This window comes from Mus musculus, chromosome 14, assembly GCF_000001635.26.
Source record: "Mus musculus strain C57BL/6J chromosome 14, GRCm38.p6 C57BL/6J".
In the NCBI taxonomy this organism is placed as follows: domain Eukaryota; kingdom Metazoa; phylum Chordata; class Mammalia; order Rodentia; family Muridae; genus Mus; species Mus musculus.
In genome coordinates this window covers 26850775-26874672 of record NC_000080.6, presented here as the reverse complement: position 1 = coordinate 26874672, position 23898 = coordinate 26850775, and the positions used below count along the sequence as shown (strand labels likewise).

General features: G+C 40.6%; 1 protein-coding gene across 2 annotated transcripts in view; it reads right to left on the bottom strand.

The window, feature by feature from the left end:
- Positions 1-23898, bottom strand: part of Dnah12 (dynein, axonemal, heavy chain 12) — a 201166-nt gene that overhangs the window by 18047 nt on the left and 159221 nt on the right. For both annotated transcript variants that reach the window (NM_001370884.1, XM_017316243.2), the window contains exons 56-66: positions 23621-23766; positions 20763-20977; positions 19712-19904; positions 18028-18220; positions 15326-15498; positions 12850-12990; positions 9489-9647; positions 5755-5899; positions 2804-2954; positions 2198-2451; positions 1875-2015 (exon numbers count right to left, since the gene is read on the bottom strand). In NM_001370884.1, the coding sequence (NP_001357813.1) occupies positions 1875-2015; positions 2198-2451; positions 2804-2954; positions 5755-5899; positions 9489-9647; positions 12850-12990; positions 15326-15498; positions 18028-18220; positions 19712-19904; positions 20763-20977; positions 23621-23766 (1911 nt within the window). The remainder of the gene's footprint in view (positions 1-1874; positions 2016-2197; positions 2452-2803; positions 2955-5754; positions 5900-9488; positions 9648-12849; positions 12991-15325; positions 15499-18027; positions 18221-19711; positions 19905-20762; positions 20978-23620; positions 23767-23898) is intronic.

Here is a 23898-nt window from a genome sequence, read left to right as displayed (position 1 = left end):
TTAGATCTTTCATAGTAGATTGCAAGTCTTTGAAGTGGAAACTTTAAACTTAAGGGTTTGGAAAGGGGCCTTTGGATGGTGTTTTGCTGGAGGAAACACATGAAGGACATTTTGTTAAGGTGAACACAGCTGTGAAATGCTAACAACATGCATGTATTGGTCCACCTTACATTGCATAGTTGAGTTGCATTTGTTGGGACTCCACAGAGAGAAATGCATCAAAAATCTTTCTGATGGTGTGCTGCAGTTTCTTGCTGCTTTCGAGGACTTGGGCTGATTGGCAGAGTGATGTCAGCTGAGACAGACCCACATGCTGAGAAAAGATCCATACTGAGGCAAGACCCGTGGAGGGCACGTGGTGTTTGGAGGGTATAAATAGGATTCAAATGGACAGTATATTGTACATTGAGCATATTTCCTTCAGACCCCACATTTTCTTTCTCATGCCTCTCCCCAGCTTGTTCTATTCCTCTTTATTTCCCTAGATATCTTTGCTTCTACTTTGATGTCATACATATACATGATTTATTATATAAAATAGAGAAAAACAAATTGGAGAAAATATTTCGACTTGGCTTAATTCACTTAGTATATCTATATATTGTATATTAATTTTTCTGCAAATGACATAACCCCACTCTTCTTTATGGCTGAAAAAGCCCACTGTGTCTATGTACCATAGCTCCAAGCTTAGCAGTATACTGAGTAGTACTGCAATAAACATCTGTGTGCAGGTGTCTCTGTAATGTGCAGACTTGGAGGCCTTTGAAGAAGGATCCACAAGTATTGTATGGTAGATTTACTTTTAGTTCTTTAAAAAGTGATGTTTAAAAAGACTTTTATTTCATGTATAATATGTGTGTCTGCTTCCATGAATGTGTAGTACCCATGACGATCAGAAGAGGACATTGGATCCCCTGCAGCTGGTGTTACAGATGGTTGTGAGACACGCCAGGGGGGTAACTCACTGTTCCCCAGCCTAAATGGCGGCCATTCTTCCTTGGGTCAGAGATGGCCTTAATGTAGTTTTAATTTGTGTGTCTCTGATAACGAGTGAGGCTGTGCCTGTTTTCATGTTTACTGAATGTTTGTATTTCATCCTTTGACACTATTCATTAGTCCATTGATTGACTGGGTTGTTTAATTTTTTGTTGAGGTTTTTAAGTTGTCTGTATGTTCTAGATATTCATTCTGTCAGCCATATAGCTAGCAAAGATTTTCTCCAACTCTCCAGGCTGTCTCTTCAGTTAACTGTTCCCTTTCCTCTTTGACTTACTTGGAGTGGATTTTCATGCAGTGTGAGAGGTGGACTCTATTGTCATCGTAATATGATATTCTCAGTACCACTTGCTGGACAGAGTCTCGTTCTGTAGCACAGGCTAACCTAGAGCTGCTTACATAAGCCAGGCTCATAGCAATCCTCCTGCATCAGACTCCTGAGTGCTGGTGTGACAAACCACGAACCATGATGTCTAGCTGTGAAATGATTTTAGTTACACGGTGGAAAACACAGTATGTGAGGTTTTCAAAGGCACATTCCTCAGCATCTAAGTTTTCCTTGCTTTATATCTAGTACTTTGGAAATGCGCCACACACATATTGGTTGAAAGAGTGATTGGTATAATCTAAAACTCTTTTGGCCTTTAGTATACAAACTAAACTACATTCATTCAAAAAAGCTATTTATTTCAGTATTTACTATGTTATAAGCAGAATATAGACCATGGGGGATAAAATGATGAATCAGGTAGAAACAATTTCTATCGCATTAGGAAATACACCCAGTTTAGAAAACATACTAAATAAAAACCTTATACTAACATATTTAACTACTGTAAGAACAAAACTGGAGAGTGCTGAAGGCTGAACATTACCAGTTCTTTGCCGGGGCATCCCTTGAAAAACTGAGTATCAGAAATTGGATCAGAGAGATATGATTGAAGGAGATTTAGCCGGAGACCAGTGGGAGGCTCATTAGTCATTTTTACTCCATTCTGCAGAATTGTTACTGGGAACTAAGACGAAACAAATGTAAAGTATTATGCAAGACAACAATCTTGAGCCCTAAAATTGCAAACACCAGTACATTAAAAATAGGAAAGTCTCTAAGGTTAAGAGTTTAAAACTCAATTAAGAAGCACAGAATAGCAGACAGCTAAATATAGGTACTGGGTTCTATTACAGGAATTAAACATACTTTTGGAGATGGATAGCTTGTAAGCCAAAGCCTAAACGTTGGATTGCAGGTTTCAGGCGAAAAATCTTCACATATTTTTTCTAATGTGGGCATCCAGGAGACAGCAAGATGACAATTTTGTAGACAAACCCAAGTTCCTTCTTCTATTGCTGCTGTAATCATTTTTGATGCAACTGGTCCTTGCCCTTGTCCCAGTGAAATAGCTTGAAATTTATTTCCAGACATAGATTTATCATTTGCAAATTTCAGCAGGCCTACGAAGGGCAAAAATAGATGACACCACTTCTTTCTCTATTCTAGCTTACAGTTCCTGTGCATATGTGTTTTATCCTGAAACGTTCTGGCTACCTTTGCCTAAACGCCAGATTTGTTAATGAATTTATAGTCACATAACAAATGTATAGTGAACAAAATGTTTTAGTTATAAGTTAAAAGCTTACAATATATGCTGCATACACATGGTGCATTCATATACACATATGCAAAGCATACACAGAAAATGCACTCTGCCTGTGTGTGTGTGTGTGTGTGTGTGTGTGTGTGTGTGCATGTGTGTGTGTGTGTGTGTGTGTGTGTGTGTGTGTGTGTTACAGTAGATATACTTACTGGCCATAGGATCTGCTCCAGGAGATAGCACAAAAACTAAAGGGATGGTGCAATTTGAATCCAGGTAACTCTTTGTCAAGTCAAATGGTGGAGGCTCTACAAATTTTTTCCCTAGCTTGTCAGTTACATAATTTGTTATAGCTGGGGTTATCTAGGAATAGAGAAGACACAGTCTTTTGAGCATGTTTTGCTGCATAGCACAGATTTATTGAAAAACACAAAATGTTAAAATTCGAGCATGATTTCCCAAAGGCATACAATGCACCATAAGACCAGTAATTTCCCTAATGTTAAAAAAAAAATAATCTGAAGACTGATAGGATAAGGAAGACTGTCGGAAGGAAAGTGGACAAGGGAGAGTATCTGTTTACAGAGAAAGAGACACTAGTAAATCTTAAACACAGGAAGACACGTCTCAGGACTGGAGAGACAGCCCACAGTCAAGAGTGCTCACTTCTCTTCCAGAGGACCAGAGTTCTGTTTCCAATACCCACATCTTACATTCACAGCTATCTGTAACTCTAGCTCCCAAGGAGCCAACAGCCTCTTCTGGTCTCTATGCACACGCGCGCACACACACAGAGCACATTTTCTCTCACACACATACATAAAATATTTTTTAAAAAAATCCTTAGAAAATAAGATCTTTTCACTTAATATGGCAAAAACTGAAAACTCTCAGCTAATTTTGTGTCCTTTAGGTAATAGTACCCCATGGATTTCTCAGCATTTTTTTCTGGCTGATGTCACATGTGACTGTTTTAGGTAGAAAGACACAAGTATAAATTATTATTATTGTTTAATTTATTTTATTATATGTATTTACTTATTTTTGTATATGTGTTGTGTAGGTCAGAGGATAACTTGTGGGAACTGCCTTTCTCCCACCATGTGAGTCCTAGAAATCAACTTCAAGAGCATTGGCATTTGGCAGCAAATGCCTTTACATTACTGAGTCATCTCACTAGCCCATAGGTAAAAATTACATATATCATTGCCAGAACATAGTTTTATAAGGATGTTTTCTTCAATACCTTCTTTTCAACAGATGTAGTGCTCATGAGGAAGCTTCAATCTTGCTAAGGGACTTTTCTAGATGAGCAAAAGAACCTGAATTTCTAGGTGATCTCAAAAACAAAGTGAGCCTCGCAGGGTAGCCCCTGATCAGGGACAGAAGTTGACACCTGCTGGGTTTCAAAGCAAAACAGTCTCAAATAAGAACACAAAGAGCTGGAGAGCTGGCCCAGCAGTTAAGAGGCTAACTCTTGCTGAGCACCTGGATTTGGTTTCCAGCACCCATGTGGTAGCTCACTACTCCCTGTAACTCCAGTTCCAAGGGATCCAATGCCCTTTTGTGACCTCCATGGGCACCAGGCATGCACATAGTGTAATGTACATAACAATACATGCAGGCAGCACGCTTACATGCATAAAATAAATAAATCTTGGAAGGAACGAAGGAAAGAAGGAAGGAAGAAATAAAAAGGAAGCTAATTTATAAGCAAATATATTAAGGTGCCTTACCACGTGTCTTTGAGCTGGAGAGAGAAAAGCTAATTTCTAAGCAGTTATATTTTTGGTGTCTTTGTTATAGTGGGTTATTTTATACTAATATTTATTATAAGAAAAATATAAATTATAACCATACTTAGATCTAAGTATAACTATATTTAGATCTATTATTTTGCTTCTCATGCTGCTACACAAATAAGCAAAAGGTTTTTTTAAGGCCATAATACCCAAGTATTTGGTCAGATAGTAGTCTACTCTTTGTTGCTAAGACTTTTTAGCAAGATTAATATTTAAATCCACAGATTAAATAAAAGCCGGTTCCCTCTATAATGTAACATGGGTAGGTCTCATTCAATCAGTGGGACAGTTTATAGGACAACAAGGCGCGGGACAAATGTCTTCTCAGATCGGTCGCCTGTGGACCTGAGCAGCATTATCAGTGTTTCCGTGGGTCTCAGTTCTCCTAGGAGTCCTGCTGAGGTGACCATCGCATGACCTCCTTCCTTAAACTCAACAAGTCTCTCTCTACCCGATGGGTTCTGTGGCTTTGGAAATCCCTACATGACACATGTTTTAATCCAATTTGGTTCAACCCACTTGGTAGAAACTGACCGACTATATAATATCTGCCATGCAGTACTTTAAGTCTTGGAGATGCACAGCAGAGCAAGGTATGGGCTCCCAATGTCAAGAATTCCCTTGTCTTACTAGGGTGACCCTAACAAGTTAACAAATACTGAGTTTTCTAGTGGAGTCAGTTCTATGATATGTGAGTTCAGCCTTCAAAACACACAGGACAAAGCAGTAACTCCACAAGGCAGAGGACTGACTCTAGTGCCCACCAGAGAGCCCACCAGCAAAGCAAATGGGTGTGTCCAGAAGAATATTATTGGGCCAGTTCAGGAGTCTTTTGTTCTTCAAGAAGAAATTACCCTTAGTTTACTATAGCTTCTTAGCTTTATAAGCTTATACAACTTTCAAACTTTTAAACATGTAGCTTATATAGACATTGTACAGCATCCTAATTCTATATGCTTTCTGCATTTAAATATTAAAAATTTTATTTAGGATTTATGAAACAAGGTCTCCCTCTGTGGTCCAAGCTAGCATGGATTGCATAGTGGTTCTCCTGACTCCTCATTGCTGAGATCGCATTTTCTATAACAAGATCCAGAAACTCGAGTTTTCCCCCTTAGTCTTTCAACTCTGGCTAGAACTGTAAAAAAAAAAAAAAAAAAAAATTCCACTTCCCTTTGCCTTTTTCTGTCTCAACATTTTCAGTACAGCCACAGAGCAAGACTGAGATTCCAGTTCCACCATTTTCACAGTTAAGGGGCCCTTCCTAGACTACAGTGTCATTATGTAACATGAAGCTGTTGTATTTAGGACTGGTACATCATAGACCGCATTTTATCTGGATTTCAATTTTTTTTTTTTACCTTATCAGGCCTTAGACATCGAAGAATTATTATTTTCTGCAGTTCGTTCAGCGTCTTATCCATTGGTTCTGGAAATTTCATATTGTGCGGCTCTTTGCTGTCATAGATTTCCTCCCACAAATATATGTAATTACAAAAATGCTCCCTAGTAGAAAAAAATGATTGCGTTTTCACTGAGAAATATTCTAAGAGATGACTGAGCAAGGGAAGGAATAAGGCAGCCAGGGGACCTTGTTAAAGTCACTAGACTGCAGGAGAGTTTCTTGAGGAAGGCAGAGAATGTGCTCCATCTAGGAACACACAGAGAGAAGTTTCTGGAGGAGAGGGAACAGAAGCTGGGACCCTTGGACCAGGCAGCAGAGTTGTAGTGAGAGTTGGGGCCTGGGTCTCCTACAGCCTGCAGGACGCTGGCCCCGGGGGTGACAGACACGGCTGACTTCATTCAGCGGTGAGTTGTTTCCTGCCAAATGCACCATAGGGTTGTTTCAGTCCTGAAAAGACAGGCCTCTTTTTCTTGCTCTCTGATATAAGCATTTTAGTATCTCCACAAAAGAAGAGCACCATGTATGAAGAAATGGAGAGAGATGGGCAGAAAAACAACCGAAGCTTTTTTCTTTTTCCCATTGTCATCAATGACTAGTCCATATGCTCTGAGTTAGAAAGGCCCAGGGTCAGATCCCAGGCCTCTCTGTTCTGGTAAGGGACCAGTTTTACCTCACACTGACAGACATTGCCACAAAGAAGAGACTCCGAGGCTATCAGTTGCCTAAAGGTCTCTATGTTCATTACACACGAACGTCAACGCCTCTGTTTCATCAACTTGAAATACATTCCGTGTTCTGGGTGTTACTGGGTCACTTGGATGCCAGCGCTCTGTTGTACTAGCAGATCACCGTCAGGTACTTTACTGCTAGCTGGGGATTAAAAACCTTAAAACAGGGTAAAGCAACTGAAAACAGATTGCCATTTAGGATTTAAATGAAGTGGGTTTGAACTTCCAGCAGCAGCGAGACCATTTCAGGTCTGAGAAGTGTCATGGCTCTAGAAACCAAGAGCAGATGTGAGAGCAAGCTGCCGGTCTGGGCGTGTCCAGACCAGCAGGTCTCAGAAACAAAGACTGGAAAGTGCTTGCGGAATGAATTACCATCTAAGTCTGAGTTAGGAACAGGTCCCCTTTGCCTGTGGTAAAAGATGAGTCCTGGGGGGGCTGGGTCTAGGGATCGGTTGTCCCAGTACAAAGGCCATAAGCAATAGGCAGCCTGCTCAATCCGGCCTCGGCCTGCGTTCTGAAGCTTAAAGTCATAGGATGCCAGCTGAATGCAGGCATGCAAATGAAGTGAAGAAAATAGGTCCAATCAGGGAAGAGAAATTGAACCTAGGGGAGGGGGACACACTCTGAGGTCAGCAAGTGCTCCTTGTTAAACTTGTTAACACTTCCCTTGTTAAAAAGTTCCAGTTGCCAGGGTGCTTCTCTCAGGCTGCCCGCTGTTTCCCACTAGGGGGCGTTCACTCGGCCGAAGTTTTTCGTTTGTGTGTTTGGTTGCTTCTAGCTGTTGCTGCCACTGAGTTAACAGCTACCAACAGCCCACTCTGATTCTTTTGCCCACAAGGTTTGAGCCTTCTTGCTGTCAGAGGCTGTTGGAAAGCTCTGTGTTGGGAATAGGAGGTTGTGAGCAGACAGAACACCTCTACCTGTGATGTTGTTACCTTCCAGAATGTAAAGTATAACAGGTTGTGTTTCTATTATGGTGACTTAAATGTTAGCTTCAAGGATACAGGGTTAAATAAAAGTTGCTTTGATTTCTTATAATGCAGGAGCGATAACCTGTGAAACGTTTATGAAAAAGACCCTTGGAAACTGATTTTGAGAATCTATTGACTCCCCACTTGGGCCTAAGTAACCTAACTTAGTCACAATAAATATCTTGCCTTCAGTTTATTATGCCTGTCTCTTTTACTTTGGGTCACCTAATTACTTCTGCAGATCTTCCTGTAAGTAACTCACAGTGTCCGTCTAACCCTACGTCAACGCTTCAAGGCAGAAAGCGCAGACGTGAGTTATAGTTCTAAACCCGCAGTCACCTTCTGTGCCTTGGAGGCACAGAGCCTCAGCGGGATGAACTCCTGCCTCCCAGATGGAGGCACATGAGGACCGGGCTGCATGGTGAAACAGGGATTGGTGGGTGCCGTAGAACAGGGACCTTGGTTCCTCTGCTTGGGCGGAAGCTGGAAACAGCTTTGGTTCTGTTCTGGCCAGAAGCTAGAAATGGCAGGAAAAGTAGGCTGGGCTTTTTGTCTTGCTTTGGTCTCTATCTTTTCTCCTAAATGCACATTTTTGCCTGGAAACTTTGTGAGGTCGTGACTGAAGTCTGAGAGCATCTGGACAGCACCGAGGCTGAGGAGACTGAGCCCCTCAACCCCAGTGCCTCACCCCAGTTTCTTCTACAAGCCGGATAAAATCCCCCATGGCCACTCCGTCAGCAGCAGCCTGTTCCCTGGGCCCTGCTTCTGCTGTGCAGGACCCTGCCCTCTCTCTTTATGCTAAGCTCCTGCCTATGGTCTCCACTAAAACTTCTAAAGCTCGTCCTCTGGGGCTCAGGAATTTCAGTTTTCAAGTTTACAAGACAAGAACCTGGACTCACGGACTCAGGAAAAGTCTGTGAGCTTATGTACCCGAACTCTAGCCCACCCGAGGCTAGCATTCTCTGGCATACTCAAAACCCCTTCTTTCTGACCTTACGGCCGTCACTTTTCTAGTGTCACTGGGACTAATTAATTACACATACCTCTTGCCCTAAGTCTTCCCCTGTAGACCTAGATCTTATATCGGAGTTCTGAGTATGGACTTGGGAGAGGAGCTACTGGACGCCTTGGTTTCTCTTCCCAGTGTGGCTGCGTGGTCAGCTGTCTCTTTCATTGGTATATTGGGATGATGTAGCTGCAGGAGACCATGGTTTTGTGTGTGAAGTGTTACCTTATGTGAGGAGCCTGTCTTTCTACTAGCCAATAAAGTGGAAAATTTTTAGATTACAAAATTTTATGTCACCACTCAATGTTAAGTGTTGGAAGCCATTTTGCAGCTTCCCTGAGAGAGAGAGAGAGAGAGAGGGAGAGAGAGAGAGCTCCTGCCAGACAGAGTCAAGGCAGGTTGGGATCTATTGGCAGATTTCCTGAGGCATGGAACGATAAGAGGAGGTGCACCCGAGGCTCAAGGCTAGGGACAGAAGAGTCTATTGACTTTGGTGGAATGAACAGAGGCTTTTGGGATGGGAAGGAATGTCTTGTGTACATTTTAGTAAATTGTTTGTTAGCTTGTGGTTTTGTTTGCCAAGATGCTGTAAAGTATATAAAGCTTAAGAAAATTAAACTTAGCCGGGCGAGGTGGCGCATGCCTTTAATCCCAGAACTTGGGAGGCAGAGGCAGGCGGATTTCTGAGTTCGAGGCCAGCCTGGTCTACAAAGTGAGTTCCAGGACTACACAGAGAAACCCTGTCTCAAAACAACAACAAGGAAAAAAAAAAAGAAAGAAAAGAAAAGAAAAGAAAAGAAAAGAAAAAGAAAATTAAACTTGAGGCTGCTGTAGTACTGACTGGACAGCCCTCCCGATTTCTAACCTTTGTCTCTGAGTCTTCTCTTCTGTCTTTCCTAAATCATCCTCTCCCCTCCCCTCAGAGGACTGTTCGCGTAGTACCGACCAGACCAGGACAGTTAAGTCACCAAATGCACATAGTTACCTGAGTCCATGGAAGACTGGAAGTTCACTTGCTCTGCAAATCTCCTCCCAGCTTTTATCCTGTAGCCAGTCTGGGTCAGGGTTTTTCTCAGCACTCTTGAGACTTACTCCTCCAGTTAAAAGAAACATCAGTTCCTGGTATTCAATCTCTTTCTTGGCCCTGTGTTCCCAAACATTAGCTGTTATAAACTGTTGATGTTAAAATGGGATGCCATCTTCATGCCTGTATCAGCCATGGATCCTCAGAAATCCTTTCTGCCAGGGGTCCTCAGTGGCTACCCTGGACTGGGCCTCAGGTAGGTTATTTTCACTAGCCTCCTGGCCCTCCTCTACTCTTAGTCCCATAGCAGCCTGCCTGCAGAAGCCCCTCCTCCCACCCTTCCCCCACTCCTTGGGGACTCCTCTAAGTTTTCCCTCATAGTCCATTTCTATTTCTGTCACCATTGGCCCACAAAAGCACTCTCTCCCAGGGATCTATAGCCACCATACTTGCCTAGGATCCAGAGAGGGCAGGCAATAGCAACCTCAGGAAAGAACCAACACCCAACAAAGACTACAAGCCAACACCAAGAAACACTTCAAACATTATAACTCCAGATGAACACAAGCATGAAATATCAAGACAATATGCATCATCCAGAAGCTTGTGACCCCACTGGACTAGGCCCTGAGAAATGAAATATAGCTAAATCACAAGACAAAGACTTCAAAGTAGCACTTATGCACATGTTCAAGGACCTTAAAGACAATATGAATAAATTCCTTAAGGAAGTCTGGGAAAATACAAGCAACTGAATGAATTAATGAAAACATTTCAAGACATAAAGGTAGGATTTAACAAAGAAAGAGAATCAATGACAAAAACTCAAAGTGAAATAAAACCGGAAATGGGAATTTTAGAATGTCAAAACCAAGAGGAAAGGCTCACCAGAGCACAAGACATGGAAGAGAGGATCGAAGGCATTGAAGACAAGGTAGAGGAAATGAATAGCTCAGCCAAAGAAAATGTTAAATCTAAAGAAATTGAGGCACAAAACATCCAGGAAATATGGGACACTGTGAAAAAAACAAACAAACCTGTGAATAACAGGTAAGAGGAAGGAGAGGAAAAGCAGGTCAAAGGCAGAGAAAATACATTATCAACACATAAAAGGAAAATTTTCCAATCTAAGCGAGGAGGTTACAAGAAGCATACAAAACACCACATAGACAGGACCAGAAAAGAAATTCCCCATGACACACAATAATCAAAACACCGAATGTACAAAACAAAGAAAGGATGTTAAAAATTGCTAGGGAAAAGGAGCAAGATCTAAAGGCAGACCTACTAGAATAACACCTGACTTTAATGAGTAGACAACTATATGCATTAAAGCTAAAATCTCATGTTTATGTTAGATCTTTTGCCTCTGGCTTAGACCAAAATGTAAAAGGAAAATAATGAAGTTTAAAGATAATTATGAATATCTTTATAATAGTCGACTGACAGCAAAGTATTTTCACTAACCAAAGACTATAAACCAGGTAATATTAAAATTAAGAATTTGTGTTAAGAGAATGAGAAGGCATTTTTGATCCTGAATGACAAGCACACATTGTTGTTGGGTTTGGATCTAGATTATATGAAGAACTCATGGAAACCAGTTAGAAAACAACAAAATCCCAATAGAAACAAAGGTATGTGATATAAATAAATCCTCCCCCAAAAAACCAAAACCCAAAAAAACAACCCAAACCCTATGTGTATGTGTGTGTGTGCGTATGTGTATGTATGTGTGTGTTGTGTTGTGTGTGTGGTGTGGTGTGGTGTGGTGTGGTGTATCTGTGTGTATGTCTATGGCTTGACATCTTTAATCATCACAGAGATATCACAGAGATGTAAGCTTAATCAACAAAGGAATAATGCTTATCACATACAAAAATGTATTTTGAAAATGACAATAGATGGCACATGCCTACAATTCAGCACTTGGGGGACTGAGGCAGGAAGATTGTGGGTTCAAGGCCATCTACTTAGGAGGACCCTGATGTAAGAAGAGTATTTTTGGGTACTACAAAATTTTGGTGCATACCTACAACAACAGGAGCTTGCACTGTTGTGGGATATAAGTGGGAGCATCTGGCAAACACGTTGTGAGTTTCTTTCTAGCTCTCTTCAAAAAAGAAGTGTGTGCACGAGAGCACCAAGACCTTCACACAGTAGTGAGTGTGGTGCTGTTATTTATAACAGTGCCAAACTGAGAACAACTCAAATGTCCACCAAAAGTGGAACAGAGAAACTTTAATGAATTCTTACAATGGAATGCTACAACACAACCAATGCAAGCAAATAATAGGTTCCCAGATGAATCTTATTAAAGTTAGGTTAATGGGCCAATAAAGAGACTTGCTACCAAGTCTGATGACCTGAGGGTGATCTCCAGGTCCCAGGTGATGGAAGGAGAGCGAGAAAGAACTCTTACACACACACACACACACACACACACACACACACACACACACTAAAAAGTTTGTATGATAAGGAAAAAACAGACAAAAGAGCTACATTTGTATACTTTTTATATAAAAGCAAAATAAACTGCAGCACTGGAGATGAGAACAGAAGCCCCCTTTGGAGAGAAGAGGGGGTGAAGCACAGAACAGACTCAGGGATGACTGCAATGCTCTATTTCCAGCGTCACCTTTGTAAGAATTGATTGAGCTTTATGCTGTATTTTGTAAACTTTTATAAAACATATAAACTTTAAAAATTAAAAAAATAAACACCAGAATATCAATACGATTGTGGAAACTATCGTTATGCAGGAAATAATGAAGTAAGCCAAGCAAGGCATTATACCAATCTCTAAGAAGCCATTTTGTAGATATATTTCCAAGGCAAGCTTTTTTTAATCAGTAAATAAGGCCCTGAAGGGGATAGGAACTCCACAGGAAGACCATCAGAGTCAACTAACCTAGACCCTTGGGGCTCTCAGAGTCTGAACCACCAACCAAAGGACAGGCTGGACATAGACCTCCCCATTCATATGTAACAGACCTTCATGTGGGTCCTGAGCAAGTGGAGGAGGGGAGGGGCTATTCCAAAAGCTGTTGCCTGTCTATGGGATATGTTCTTCTAGCTAGGCTGCCTTGTCTGGCCTGAGTGGGAGAGGAAGCATCTAGCCTCAAAGAGACTTGAAGTGCCAGGGTTGGGGAAATACCTGAGCCAGGGCGGGTGTGTGTCAGACACTTGCTCAGAGGAGAAGGGGGAAGGGGCACAGGGGAAGGATTGTGGTAAGGGGCTATCGGGAGGGGGGCAGTGAGAGGGATGTAAATTGAAAAGTAAAAAATAAAATAAAATTAAGGAAACACAAGTCACTTACAGAAGAAGATTAGCACATAACAAAAAGGAGAACAACAACTTGTCTTTCTCGAACAGAGATCGGCATATGTTGCAATATAAGTTGTATGTGAAGTGGTCATTTAAATAGCGCAGGCGCTTTTCCAAGATTTTGGATCTGTTGCTAAAAAGTCAAAATGAGAAAAATATGTTGTCAAACAAATATAGGGAAAGTAAGTGACCTAGATTAACCTATAAAATGTTCTAACTTTATTAAAGTTTTCATCACTAGAAACATTCGGAATCACTCACATACAAATATAAAACGTGTCCCATCCGAGTGATTTCTAATTGTTCTAATTCCTCTGAAAGAGTAGTAAACTCAGTGCTCCAAGGTATGCTAGTCATAAAACTGATAGTGACATTCCTCCACCCACCCGCTTCCTGGGTTCAAGGAGTGTTCATTCAAAGAAAGTCACCCTGACCCACCCTGACCATTGCCGGAACCTGCAATGCAAATGTGCTATTGTTAGAGGCTCTTAGAAACTGTCTTGAGAGTTAACAATTACCAGGTATTCCTTGTGACACCTGTGACTCTGTACTTCCTTGTGACTCTTAACTGGTATTTTTGGTATTTTCCAACAACGCCCTTCCCACCTCCTTGAGTTGTGGTTCCTTCCTTTAAATACCCCCTTATCCAGCTACTCAGGGCGCCACAGTCCTCTACCCCTGGGTGGTGTATGACCATGGGCCCAAGAGCGCTCTTGAATAAAAATCCTCTTGCAATTTGCAGCAAGACCATTTCTTTTGGGTGATTTTGGGATGTCGCCTCTCCTGAGTCAGAACGTGGGGGAGTCCTCACGTTGTGGGTCTTTCACCTCCAAATCATCACTGAAACTTGTAAATGACATCTTAAAAATTTTCAGCCTGTCTGTCTTCCTCCATTACAAACACAGTGTAAAATCACATTCTAAGTCAGAGCCCTTAGGGATTTTAATTATTCTACCAGGAGCTGACATAGAAAGAAGTTTCTTATGGTACGTATGTGGGTCTGAGTCACATTTAAATACAAGGCATTTTTCTTAACACTTTGAAAATATCTCACTTAATTCTCAGAACTACCAGAGGAGACAAGTATAATTACTATTTCTGTTTTTATAAAGAAGGCAACTGGAGCAATTGCACAAATTGCACAAAGGGTAACTGTGCCCTTCCCCCCAGCCTTGAGCAGCCTGGCTCATACCTAGTTTGCCACAGGGGCTAGCCCACCTAGGGTGGAGTCTTCCAACCTAAGTAAAGTCTATTGTCCTGCTACATCTGCAGCTTTCCTCCGAGACCCCACTACCTGCTGAGAGGCTGAACCTGTTTCTAGATACTGACAAAGCACCGAGATCCTGGCATGGTGGGGGATTCCCCCCCAAACTCGGACTCATAGGTAAACATTGCCTTGATCAGAGAATTTTGTCTTGGCTTGTTATTTCTCTCGCTGCCTTTCCATACGAATCCCATCTTTCCTTTCAGGAACCCAGTAACCTGTGGCCGCTGGCGGCTACAGGTAAGTGACTCTTCTAAAGTCCTGCGGCTAGTATCAGGTCAAAAGGAGATTGAACAACTTCAAAATGTGGATACACTCATTGTGACAGTTAATTTTGCTTGTGAACTTGATTGATTTAGAATCATGGTTTAAGATAACCTCTAGGGATGTCTGTGAGGGTTTTTATAGATTAGGTTAATTGAAATGGTCGCATCATCCCGTGGGCTGGAGGAGGAAGGGAACTGAGCACCAGGGCCCATCTCTGGCTCCCTCCTTTATAGACACAATGCGACTACCCACCTCCCACTCCTCATCACGCCTTCCCCTGCTGGATGGACCTTCAAAGTGAGACAACATAAACCTTCCTTTCTTAAGTTGATTTTTTTTTCAGGTGTTTTGTTTTGTCCTAGCAATAAGGAAAGCAACTAATACATTTATTAATCTGTTAAAGTGAAAATTTCTAGCCAATAAATATAAATGTGGTACAGCCTTTTAGACACCTCAGAGCTGGAAAAAGAGACATTAGAATTGTCAGCAAAAAGAAGTCTTGAGCATCATTGGAATATATAAAAGACAGAAAGAAGAGCCAGGTATGGTGGCACACTTGTGATCTCGGCACTCAGGGAACAGAGACAGAAAGATTGCCCCCAAGTCTCCGACTAGCCTGGACTAAAGGCCTGGACTAATGGCCTGGACTAATGGCCTGGACTAATAGCCTGGACTAATGGCTAGTACTAGGCCAAAGTGGGCTGCATAGGGAGGCCACCCCTCTATGCATAAATCTTAGGCGTGTCAAACAATCTTTTAAAAGGAAGACTTTAGATGTCTTTCGCTCTGTTTTTCCTTCTTCCACTCAGTAATCTACAATGGAAACTCTACAGGAATAAGTACAAACAATAATTGATGTTTTTTTTTTTTTTTTTAATGGAAATGGTGGTGAAGAATCCAACCTAGGGAGAATGGAGGAAGCCAGACATCTGCTTACCTGTCATGAATGGAGTTGATGTAAAGGTTCACAAACCAGGTGAGAGAGTACTGGTACATGGGATCAATGTTGGCCAGGTCTGCAATGCTAAAGAATAGCACTGAGGAATGTTTGGCGATGGGCCTGTATCCTTCTCGCGACTCTGCTATTTTGAGCTCTGTTTTTTCTGCAACCTGGCAGAGGAGAAGAGCCAAGATGAGTGAAAAGGGATTTTCTCCATCATGTGCTTTTCCTATAATGAATTTTTACATATATTTGAAAAGCCTTTAACTCAATGACAAATTTTAAGAACTTAATTCAAGTACATTCTACAGGAGAGGGGTTCCTAGCTAAAAGCTAGAAAAAAAGGAAAAAGGAAGAATTACAGAGGAAGGACGAGGAAGCTGAGAGACAGTGAAGAGGAAAGGAAAAGGGACAGACCTTATACCCCTCTCTTGTAATCTTCATTAAATAATAAAATAAAAAAATCTAATATATTTTTTTAAATTTTAGCTAGTTTGAATGGAGGTCTGTTCTTTGTGAACTTTCCCTAAAATAGATAAAATATAATCACAAATGACCTGAAAGCTCTGAACCTCAGTCTTGACTATAAGAAGGAAACAAAGTTAGCAGCAATTGAGAATTAATAGTCTTTCATGTAAACCTACTACTCCTATTTAAACCTGACTCACATTTCCTTCCTTCCTGCACCCGCCTCTTCCTTCTCAGCAGGGCCACACTGGGGCAGGTGTTGTATAAGAAGCCAAGCTGAACAAGCTATGAAGGGTAAGGCACTGTGCTCTTGGTTTCAGTTCTGTCCCCAGTTCTTGCCTTGAGTTCCTGCCTTGGTTGACCTTGATAATGAACTGCAACCTTTGAGCCAAATAAATCCTCCCCCTCCCCCATGTTGGTTTGAGGCAGTTTCACCACAGTAACAGAAAGTAAACAAGGCTGTTTCTCCTCTCCGATGAATGGGAAGTTCACCAGTTTCCTTTGCTCTGATGAACAGGAATTGGGAAGACAATATCTCAGCCACGCTCTCAGATATGGGTTGCTATAGAATATTTCTCTAAGACATTGTCTTCTTTGCTTCTTCAAAAATGTAAAAATAAGGGAGCAAACACCTGGCAGAAAGAATCTTTATCAACACATTATTATAAAACGAAACCTCTTAAACCCTTGTCCAGAGTGGAGCTGGATTGGAAGGGGGCACAGTGAAAAGATGCTGAGTGACTGATATAACCTCTGCTTTGGTTTCTGTTAGATATAAGGGTAAAGTGATAGGAGCTGGAGGGATGGCTCAGAGGTTAAGAGCACTAGCTGCTCCTGCAGAGAACCTAATTCAGTTTCCAGCACCCAGCTAGCAGTCCAAACCACCTAACTCCACTTCCAGAGGATCTCCTACTCTCTTCTTGCCTCAGAAGGCACGAGGCATGCTTGTAGTGGACAGATATATTAAAAAAAATCTAATGTTTTTTTAAAAAAGCTAGTATTTAGCTGAATTTAGCTAATATATGTAGACAAACACTCATACACATACAAAAATTAAAACAAAACTTAAAATCATTTAAAATATTTTTTAAAAAGAGTAAATGTTTTTTAAACGTATAAATCTTTTTATTTATTTATTTTTTAAATTTTTTTAAAAGATTTATTTATTTATTATATGTAAGTACACTGTAGCTGTCTTCAGACACACCAGAAAGAGGGTGTCAGACCTCATTACAGATGGTTGTGAACCACCATGTGGTTGCTGAGATTTGAACTCAGGACCTTTGGAAGAACAGTTGGGTGCTCTTACCTGCTGAGCCATCTCACCAGCCCATAACAAATGTTTTAAAGGGCCAGGTCTGAAACTGAGGTGGCCAGATGGTTCAGTTCACATCCTACAACCTGAATTCCCTCTCCAGAACACATGCAGAAAGCTAGGCGTGGCGGCTCCCCTCTGTAACCCCAGAACTTGTATGGCAAAATAGGAGGCAGGGACAGGAGAGTCAGCTTAATGTTTGTGACAGGGAGCAGCAGCAGAAACAAGAGAGATTTGGCTTCAGTAGGGTAGAAAGAGGGAGCCAATTCCCAGCAGTTGGCCCCTGACTTCCACACGCGCACCACTGACCTGTCTCTTCATGCTTCATCTCATAAATAACTTTTGGAAGGGGGGCAGGGAAGAGATGTGCTATAAAAAAATAGCACTTTCCTGTTTGATGAATTTGGGGTGTATTATTGGCTATAGACCATCGGGCACTTATTTCTACTCTTCCCTCCCCCCCCTCCTTTTCCCTCTCTCTCCTTCACTCCCTCCCACTCCCCTTTTCCCAATAAGCCAACAGAACATCCCCTATTGGTTCCAAGAACCACTCATTGCTCAGGCACTCGGGACTTAGCTCCACACACCCCAAACTCCAATCGCTAACTGTGGTAAGACAACTTTCAAAGCTCAGTTTCTAGATGAAGAGTCAACTGAAGTGTAAACAATCCTGACTGAGCTGCATCCTTAGCCAGGAAATTAATTTGCTTCTTCTGTGTATAGAAAATGTATAGACTGAACTAAATGTAGAGAAATTCAACAGTAAGATATTCTTTTCTGAGTTTAACATTGTTTTCTAAGTCTGTGTATTTTATCAGCTTTTCTTTTCTTGAAAGCCTACGAGAGCATTTCCTCAAGAACCAGAGACAAACCCAGATACTAGGATCCAAACATTTCTAGGAGTCTTTATTTTCACCTGCTGTTTCTTCGTGATCTCATTAGACATAATTTTGGCAGAGTCTAAGACTTTTATTGCACTTTCATCTTCCAAAATGTTCCCTTCTGAAGACGATAATGTTTCTAAAATCTTTGTCTCTATATCTTTGAGCTGCTTCTTGTTAGCTGCAGACTGAAGAATGAGGGCATTTCGCTCCTCCTCTAATTCTGGTCTAAAAACGATAGAAACATTCACTGTAAATTTGTGGCATTTACTCTTCTACCTAAATGTTATGTATAACATTTTGTGAATATCTGAATTACTATATAGGTATAAAAATGAATCAATTTTACTATAGTAATAGGAAAATAACTGCATACTGTGGTGGTTATTTTAATGGTTAACGTGATATAATCTAAACTTGCCCAGAAAGGAAATCTCAGTGAGGGATTGATTATCTAGACCAGGTCACCCACCACTTTACAGGCTGGACCCTGAGCTATGACAAGGAAAGAGGAGACTAAGATCTGGCATGCATACATCTACAGCACTCCTGCTGCTGTGACTTCCCTGCAAAAAAAGAACTATAAACAGAACGGTGGGCTAAAATAAACCCTTCCTCCCACAACTTCTTTTTGTCAACATATTTGATCACAGCAATAGAAAATAAAAAGGCTCATACAAATATTGATTTGAGAAGTTTAAGCAAAGAAAATCCATTTGTATACTTAAAATGTGACAGCAACCCTAAGATTGTGTTAGATTGCTCTTACAGTATTGCTGGTTATATATAGGAATATAAAGATTTCTTATTAATTCACTGGGCTTGTCATCAGTAACTCTTCTAAAATAACCACCATAGGAAGGAGAACTGGTCTGGCTTTTTAAGTGAAAGGCAAAATTGATATTAAGCGTTAATGAGCAAAAATGGAGTAAAACTTCAAAATAATACCATCTGCTATAGACAGTGTTATAACATAGGTCTTGTTTATTTTTAAATTTTGGAAGTGACAAAGTTACTTTTATATCCTTTTAATTTGATTGCACTTAACAGGCCACTTAATAAAGTCATATTAAGATTCAATTCAAATCTATTATTTTCTCCAGAAGCAGTTCTTTCTTGTAGCTTTCTGGGTTTTGTTATGTTTTTTTTTCTCATTTGAAAAACTGTGTATGTTAGTAATGGAAAAATACAAAACAAACAATAAAGCCATAAAAATTACCTATGCTCTTATATATTAGGTAAAATAACTGCTAACATTCCGGTATATTTCATCTTAATCCTCTTTCTTTTTTTCATTTTGAACACAGATTCAGCCATCATTTTTCCATACATTATTATTTATACCACATATGTAGTTTTATGTCCTATCTTCACACCCTATCCTGAGCAGTTTCTAACATTAACACTCTGTACAGACGTCTTTGAACACACTTCTGATTCTATCCATGGCCTATATTACTGTGGACGAAGCGTCTAGCTCTGTCTGATAGAAGTTACGGCGTATCTTCTGAATCTCATCGCCCATAACAAAAGGCCGATATAACAAGGCTTGGCTTAAAGTTATTACTGAGCGGCTATTTTTAATGACTATATAACTGATTCATAATAACAAAATATAACATATTTAGTCATTTCAAAATAGTCCCAAAACAAAAGTATTAATGGCCTACAGATATTCTCTAAACTGCCTGAAGCATCAAAAAAAAAAAAAAAACATACCTCTCCTTTGCAACAACAATGCCCAGTAATTGATCTTCAAGCCCTTCTGGAGTTATCATGAAATTGAGCAAAGACACTTTTGTAGCCAGTTCTGGCATGTAGTGCGGATTTCTCAGTTTTGTGGTGATATAAAATTTAAAATCAAAAGAATATTCAATAATGACTTCACCAAGTCTGATGCAATCAATACCACCTATATTCCAGGAAAAAAATAGATAACAAATGAGCCAAAGTTACTTAGCCTCTCTTCCTATGCACTGCTAAGGCCCTACCTAAACTATAAGCCAAGTCCTAAGTAATTTGAGATAGAAAACGGCTGTGACAAAAGCCACCGCTGCAGAGACAAACACGCGAGTACACAGTAGGGCTCATTCTGTCATAACATAGGACACTGTACCAGGCAGTCACAGAACTTTATAAATCAAGATACTTTTTGAGTCTGGTGGTGGTGGCACATGCCTTTAATCCCAGCACTCGGGAGGCAGAAGCAGGACGTTCCAAGCCAGCCTGATCTACAGAGTGAGCTCCAAGATAGCCAAGACTACACAGAGAAACCCTGTCTGGAAAAACCAAAACAAACCACCACCAACAAAGATACTTTTTTTTTTCCTGTCAAATTTTAACTGTGTTTCTAGACTTTTTATATGGTTAAGGCTCACCAAAGTATCAGAGCTTGACAGAGACAAATGCTCATCAGCAGAAGGACATGTGGGTAATGTTTACCTAGAGTGAACTCTGGCCCACGTTCTTCTTATTATTCATAATTAATGAACTTTTTGAGGTCAGTGATCATAAGACAAGGGGATTTCAGCCTGGCTTCAACTGTCTCATGCTCTCCACGGAGCTAAAATTCAGGGAACAGTAGATAAGGCAAAGAAGATAGGCACAGACCTTATCTTAGGATTCCCGATCAAGCTTCAGTTTTAAAAACTTGTCACAGATTTCTTTCCATACATAACAATGACATGGGAGTTCTAAGTTATTATCATCATTATTAAATTTATGTGTTACTTTTGTGCTTCAAAATAATCCAACCATCTTTCAGTTCTACCTTGTTTGAAAGTTTGTTTCAGCAACAAAGGCTCCAAGGAGGGATCCAAGTCTTCGCCAACGTTCTCCAGGAGAAGCGGGGTTCCGAACTGAACGCAGTTCTCCAAGGTTCTCATATAGTCCGTGTCCGACAGCTTAATCACACTCAGCTGATTATCCTTCTCAGAGTTTTTGATCCATTTATTGGCTTGACCCTGGGGGTCAATCATTAAAGGCCTGGAAATGAAGAGGGAAATTCCAAGAGGGACACATAAACACGGCAATTTCTTAGCAATCTATGCAATTTAAGTGAATTTTGTCACACGTGCAAAGTATTTTACTTAAAGATTCTTCTTTTAAAAGGCCTATGATTATGTATGTATATGCATGTGACAGTAATAACTAAAAAAGAGGTTATGAATTTGCCAGGGAGGTGAGCACAGGAGAAGTTTCAGGGGCAGTAGAGGGGAGAGTGAGGATAGAAATTGTATAAATACAGTATTCCTGCATGCAGTTCTCAAAAAATTAAAACAAAAAGTTAAAAAAAAAATGTGTTCCTGGCTAAACCCAGTGGTCGCAGAGCAAGAACAAAAAGACATGAAAGTACAGTGGGAACTTGGTGGGAGGAAGTAGGAGGCGGGGCTAATGGTGGTGGGAGGAAGTAGGAGGCGGGGCTAATGGTGGTGGGAGGGAGTAGGAGGCGGGGCTAGCGGTGGTGGGAGGAAGTAGGAGGCGGGGCTAGCGGTGGTGCGGGGCTAGCAGTGGTGGGAGGAGGACACAAGAGAGCAAAAGGATGGATGTGACCAGAACACATTATATACACACATGAAATTGTTAAAGGAATACTTTAATTTAGAAAATAAAAAAGAATTTCATTCTTACAAATGAAGAAGCTCAGCTCACATTGGTAAAAACCCCAAGGTTCTAAAACTACCCCAGTGTGAGAAGAACTAGGAGTTTGTGACTCGGTTTTCAATATAACAATGTCACCACAGCAATCTTAATGCACAGCATCAGCTAGTATAATGTGAAAGATAATTTGCTAAAGGTTTAAAATAAAAGCACATCAGCTTATGAATGATTTTTACCAGTTTGTGAGTAGTACTATAGAGAGTGATTGCCCAAGTTAAGTCTGGGACACAGACTTAAAAAATCTATTTAGGGATGCTTTTCCAGGATAGCAAAGGTTTTGTGTTTAAGACTGTACAAATTGGTAGCTGGAGTGATGGCTTAGTGCCTAAGCGCATTTGCTGCTCGTGCAGAGCAGCTAGCACCCGCGTGGCAGCTTACAGGTGTCTGAAACTCTAGTTTAAGGGAATTTAACACCCTTTTCTGCCCTTGGTGGGAAACCAGGCATGCATAGAGCACACAGAAATACATGCAGGTAAACACTCATGCACATAAAATAAATAAATCTATTTTTAAAGAATATATAACTGATCAGAAGAGAACAGAACAGCGTTTACTCAGGCTGGGCCTTGCTGGAAGGTGGAGGCTGGAGGAGAGAATAGTGTATGGGGATTACATCACTGGAATAGGAACAATTTTCAGTGTTTGGAAGATTAGTCTTCTTTGAGAAAGTCTTCTCAGAGGTTATTGAGCTGGCGCGGCTGGGTTTAAGTCTTCCCATGGAACCATTTCTAACGCACATCCAGATATCACACTTATGAGTTCTCATCTTCAACAGCTACTAAGCGTCTGTATTTTTTTTTTAAAGATTTATTTATTTATTATATGTAAGTACACTGTAGCTGCCCTCAGACACTCCAGAAGAGGAAGTCAGATCTTGTTATGGATGGCTGTGAGTCACCATGTGGTTGCTGGGATTTGAACTCCTGACCTTCGGAAGAGCAGTCGGGTGCTCTTACCCACTGAGCCATCTCACCAGCCCGCGTCTGTATTTTTATATCATTCTGATTCAGGCATACTTACTGCCATGATTCTATATCTATATCTATATCTATATCTATATCTATATCTATATCTATATCTATATCTATATCTATATCTATATCTATATCTATATCTATCTATCTATATCTATATCTATATCTATCTACTGAGGCAAGGATGATTTTTAAAATCCTTAATTTGGTAAGATACCTGAATAAAAGATGGAATCATAAACACTGAGGTGTTCATACAATAGAATATAACTCTCCCCGAAATATAATTCTCCCTGAAACATAACCCTCCCTAAAACAAAGTACTCATATGTGGAGTAGTATGGATGAATCTCAAAACAGTTATGCTGAGAGGAAGGTGTCTCATATGTATGTATCAAGAAATAGAGGTGATGTTATATAACAGTCATAACTATTCTATGATGTTCTGTAACAGTTTTAACTCATCTATGTTGTTCTATAACAGGTATAACTAGTCTATGTTGTTCTGTAACAGGTATATGTTGGGAAGTATTTGGAACGGTGGTTTCGTGGGGTGGGATAAGGTCAGGAATGCAGTGAAAAGGAACTCTCCAGGAGGTAGCCTTGCTCTGCATCTTTTTGGAGTCAAGTTTGGGTGCACAGCTGTACACTTTTTCTGAACTCACTAAACGGTAAATTTGAGTTTTTCTGTTTTATTATTTCTAATTTTTACCTCAAACAAAAATACATAAACTAAATGACCTTTATCAATAATGTGCATGTTAAGGTGGCTAAGGGGGAAATGCGTGTCTGTGGGGCATCCATAAACACATTTAGAAAGATGGGTTGGCAAAGGAGTAGCCAGATTCTTGATTAAGCAGCAAATAGGACACAATGCTAGCTGCAGAGTGTAGGGGTGACCATTACACTGGAACTTCTTGTCATAGTCTTTCAACTTTTATACATGCTTGAAGACTTCCACATGAGGCAGGAGGAAACTCTTTATGTTCCTTACCACCGTCTAGAATTATTAACGATCACACCGTTGTCTATGGAGAACGCGTCTGTTGGTAGCCCGGCAATATTCCAAGCTCTAATCTTGACTGGATCCCCCAAGGTTTTACTCAGTGAGAACTCCTCTGAACACGGGAATTTTTTCTTCTGTAAGAAATAAAAGCGGGAGGCTTTCTTTCATCTTATTAATTGAAATAATTTTAAGTTAAAATACATGTTTAATTGTCATAACTAAAGATCAGAATAAAACTTCATTGAAGGTTAGACTTCGGGAGTATT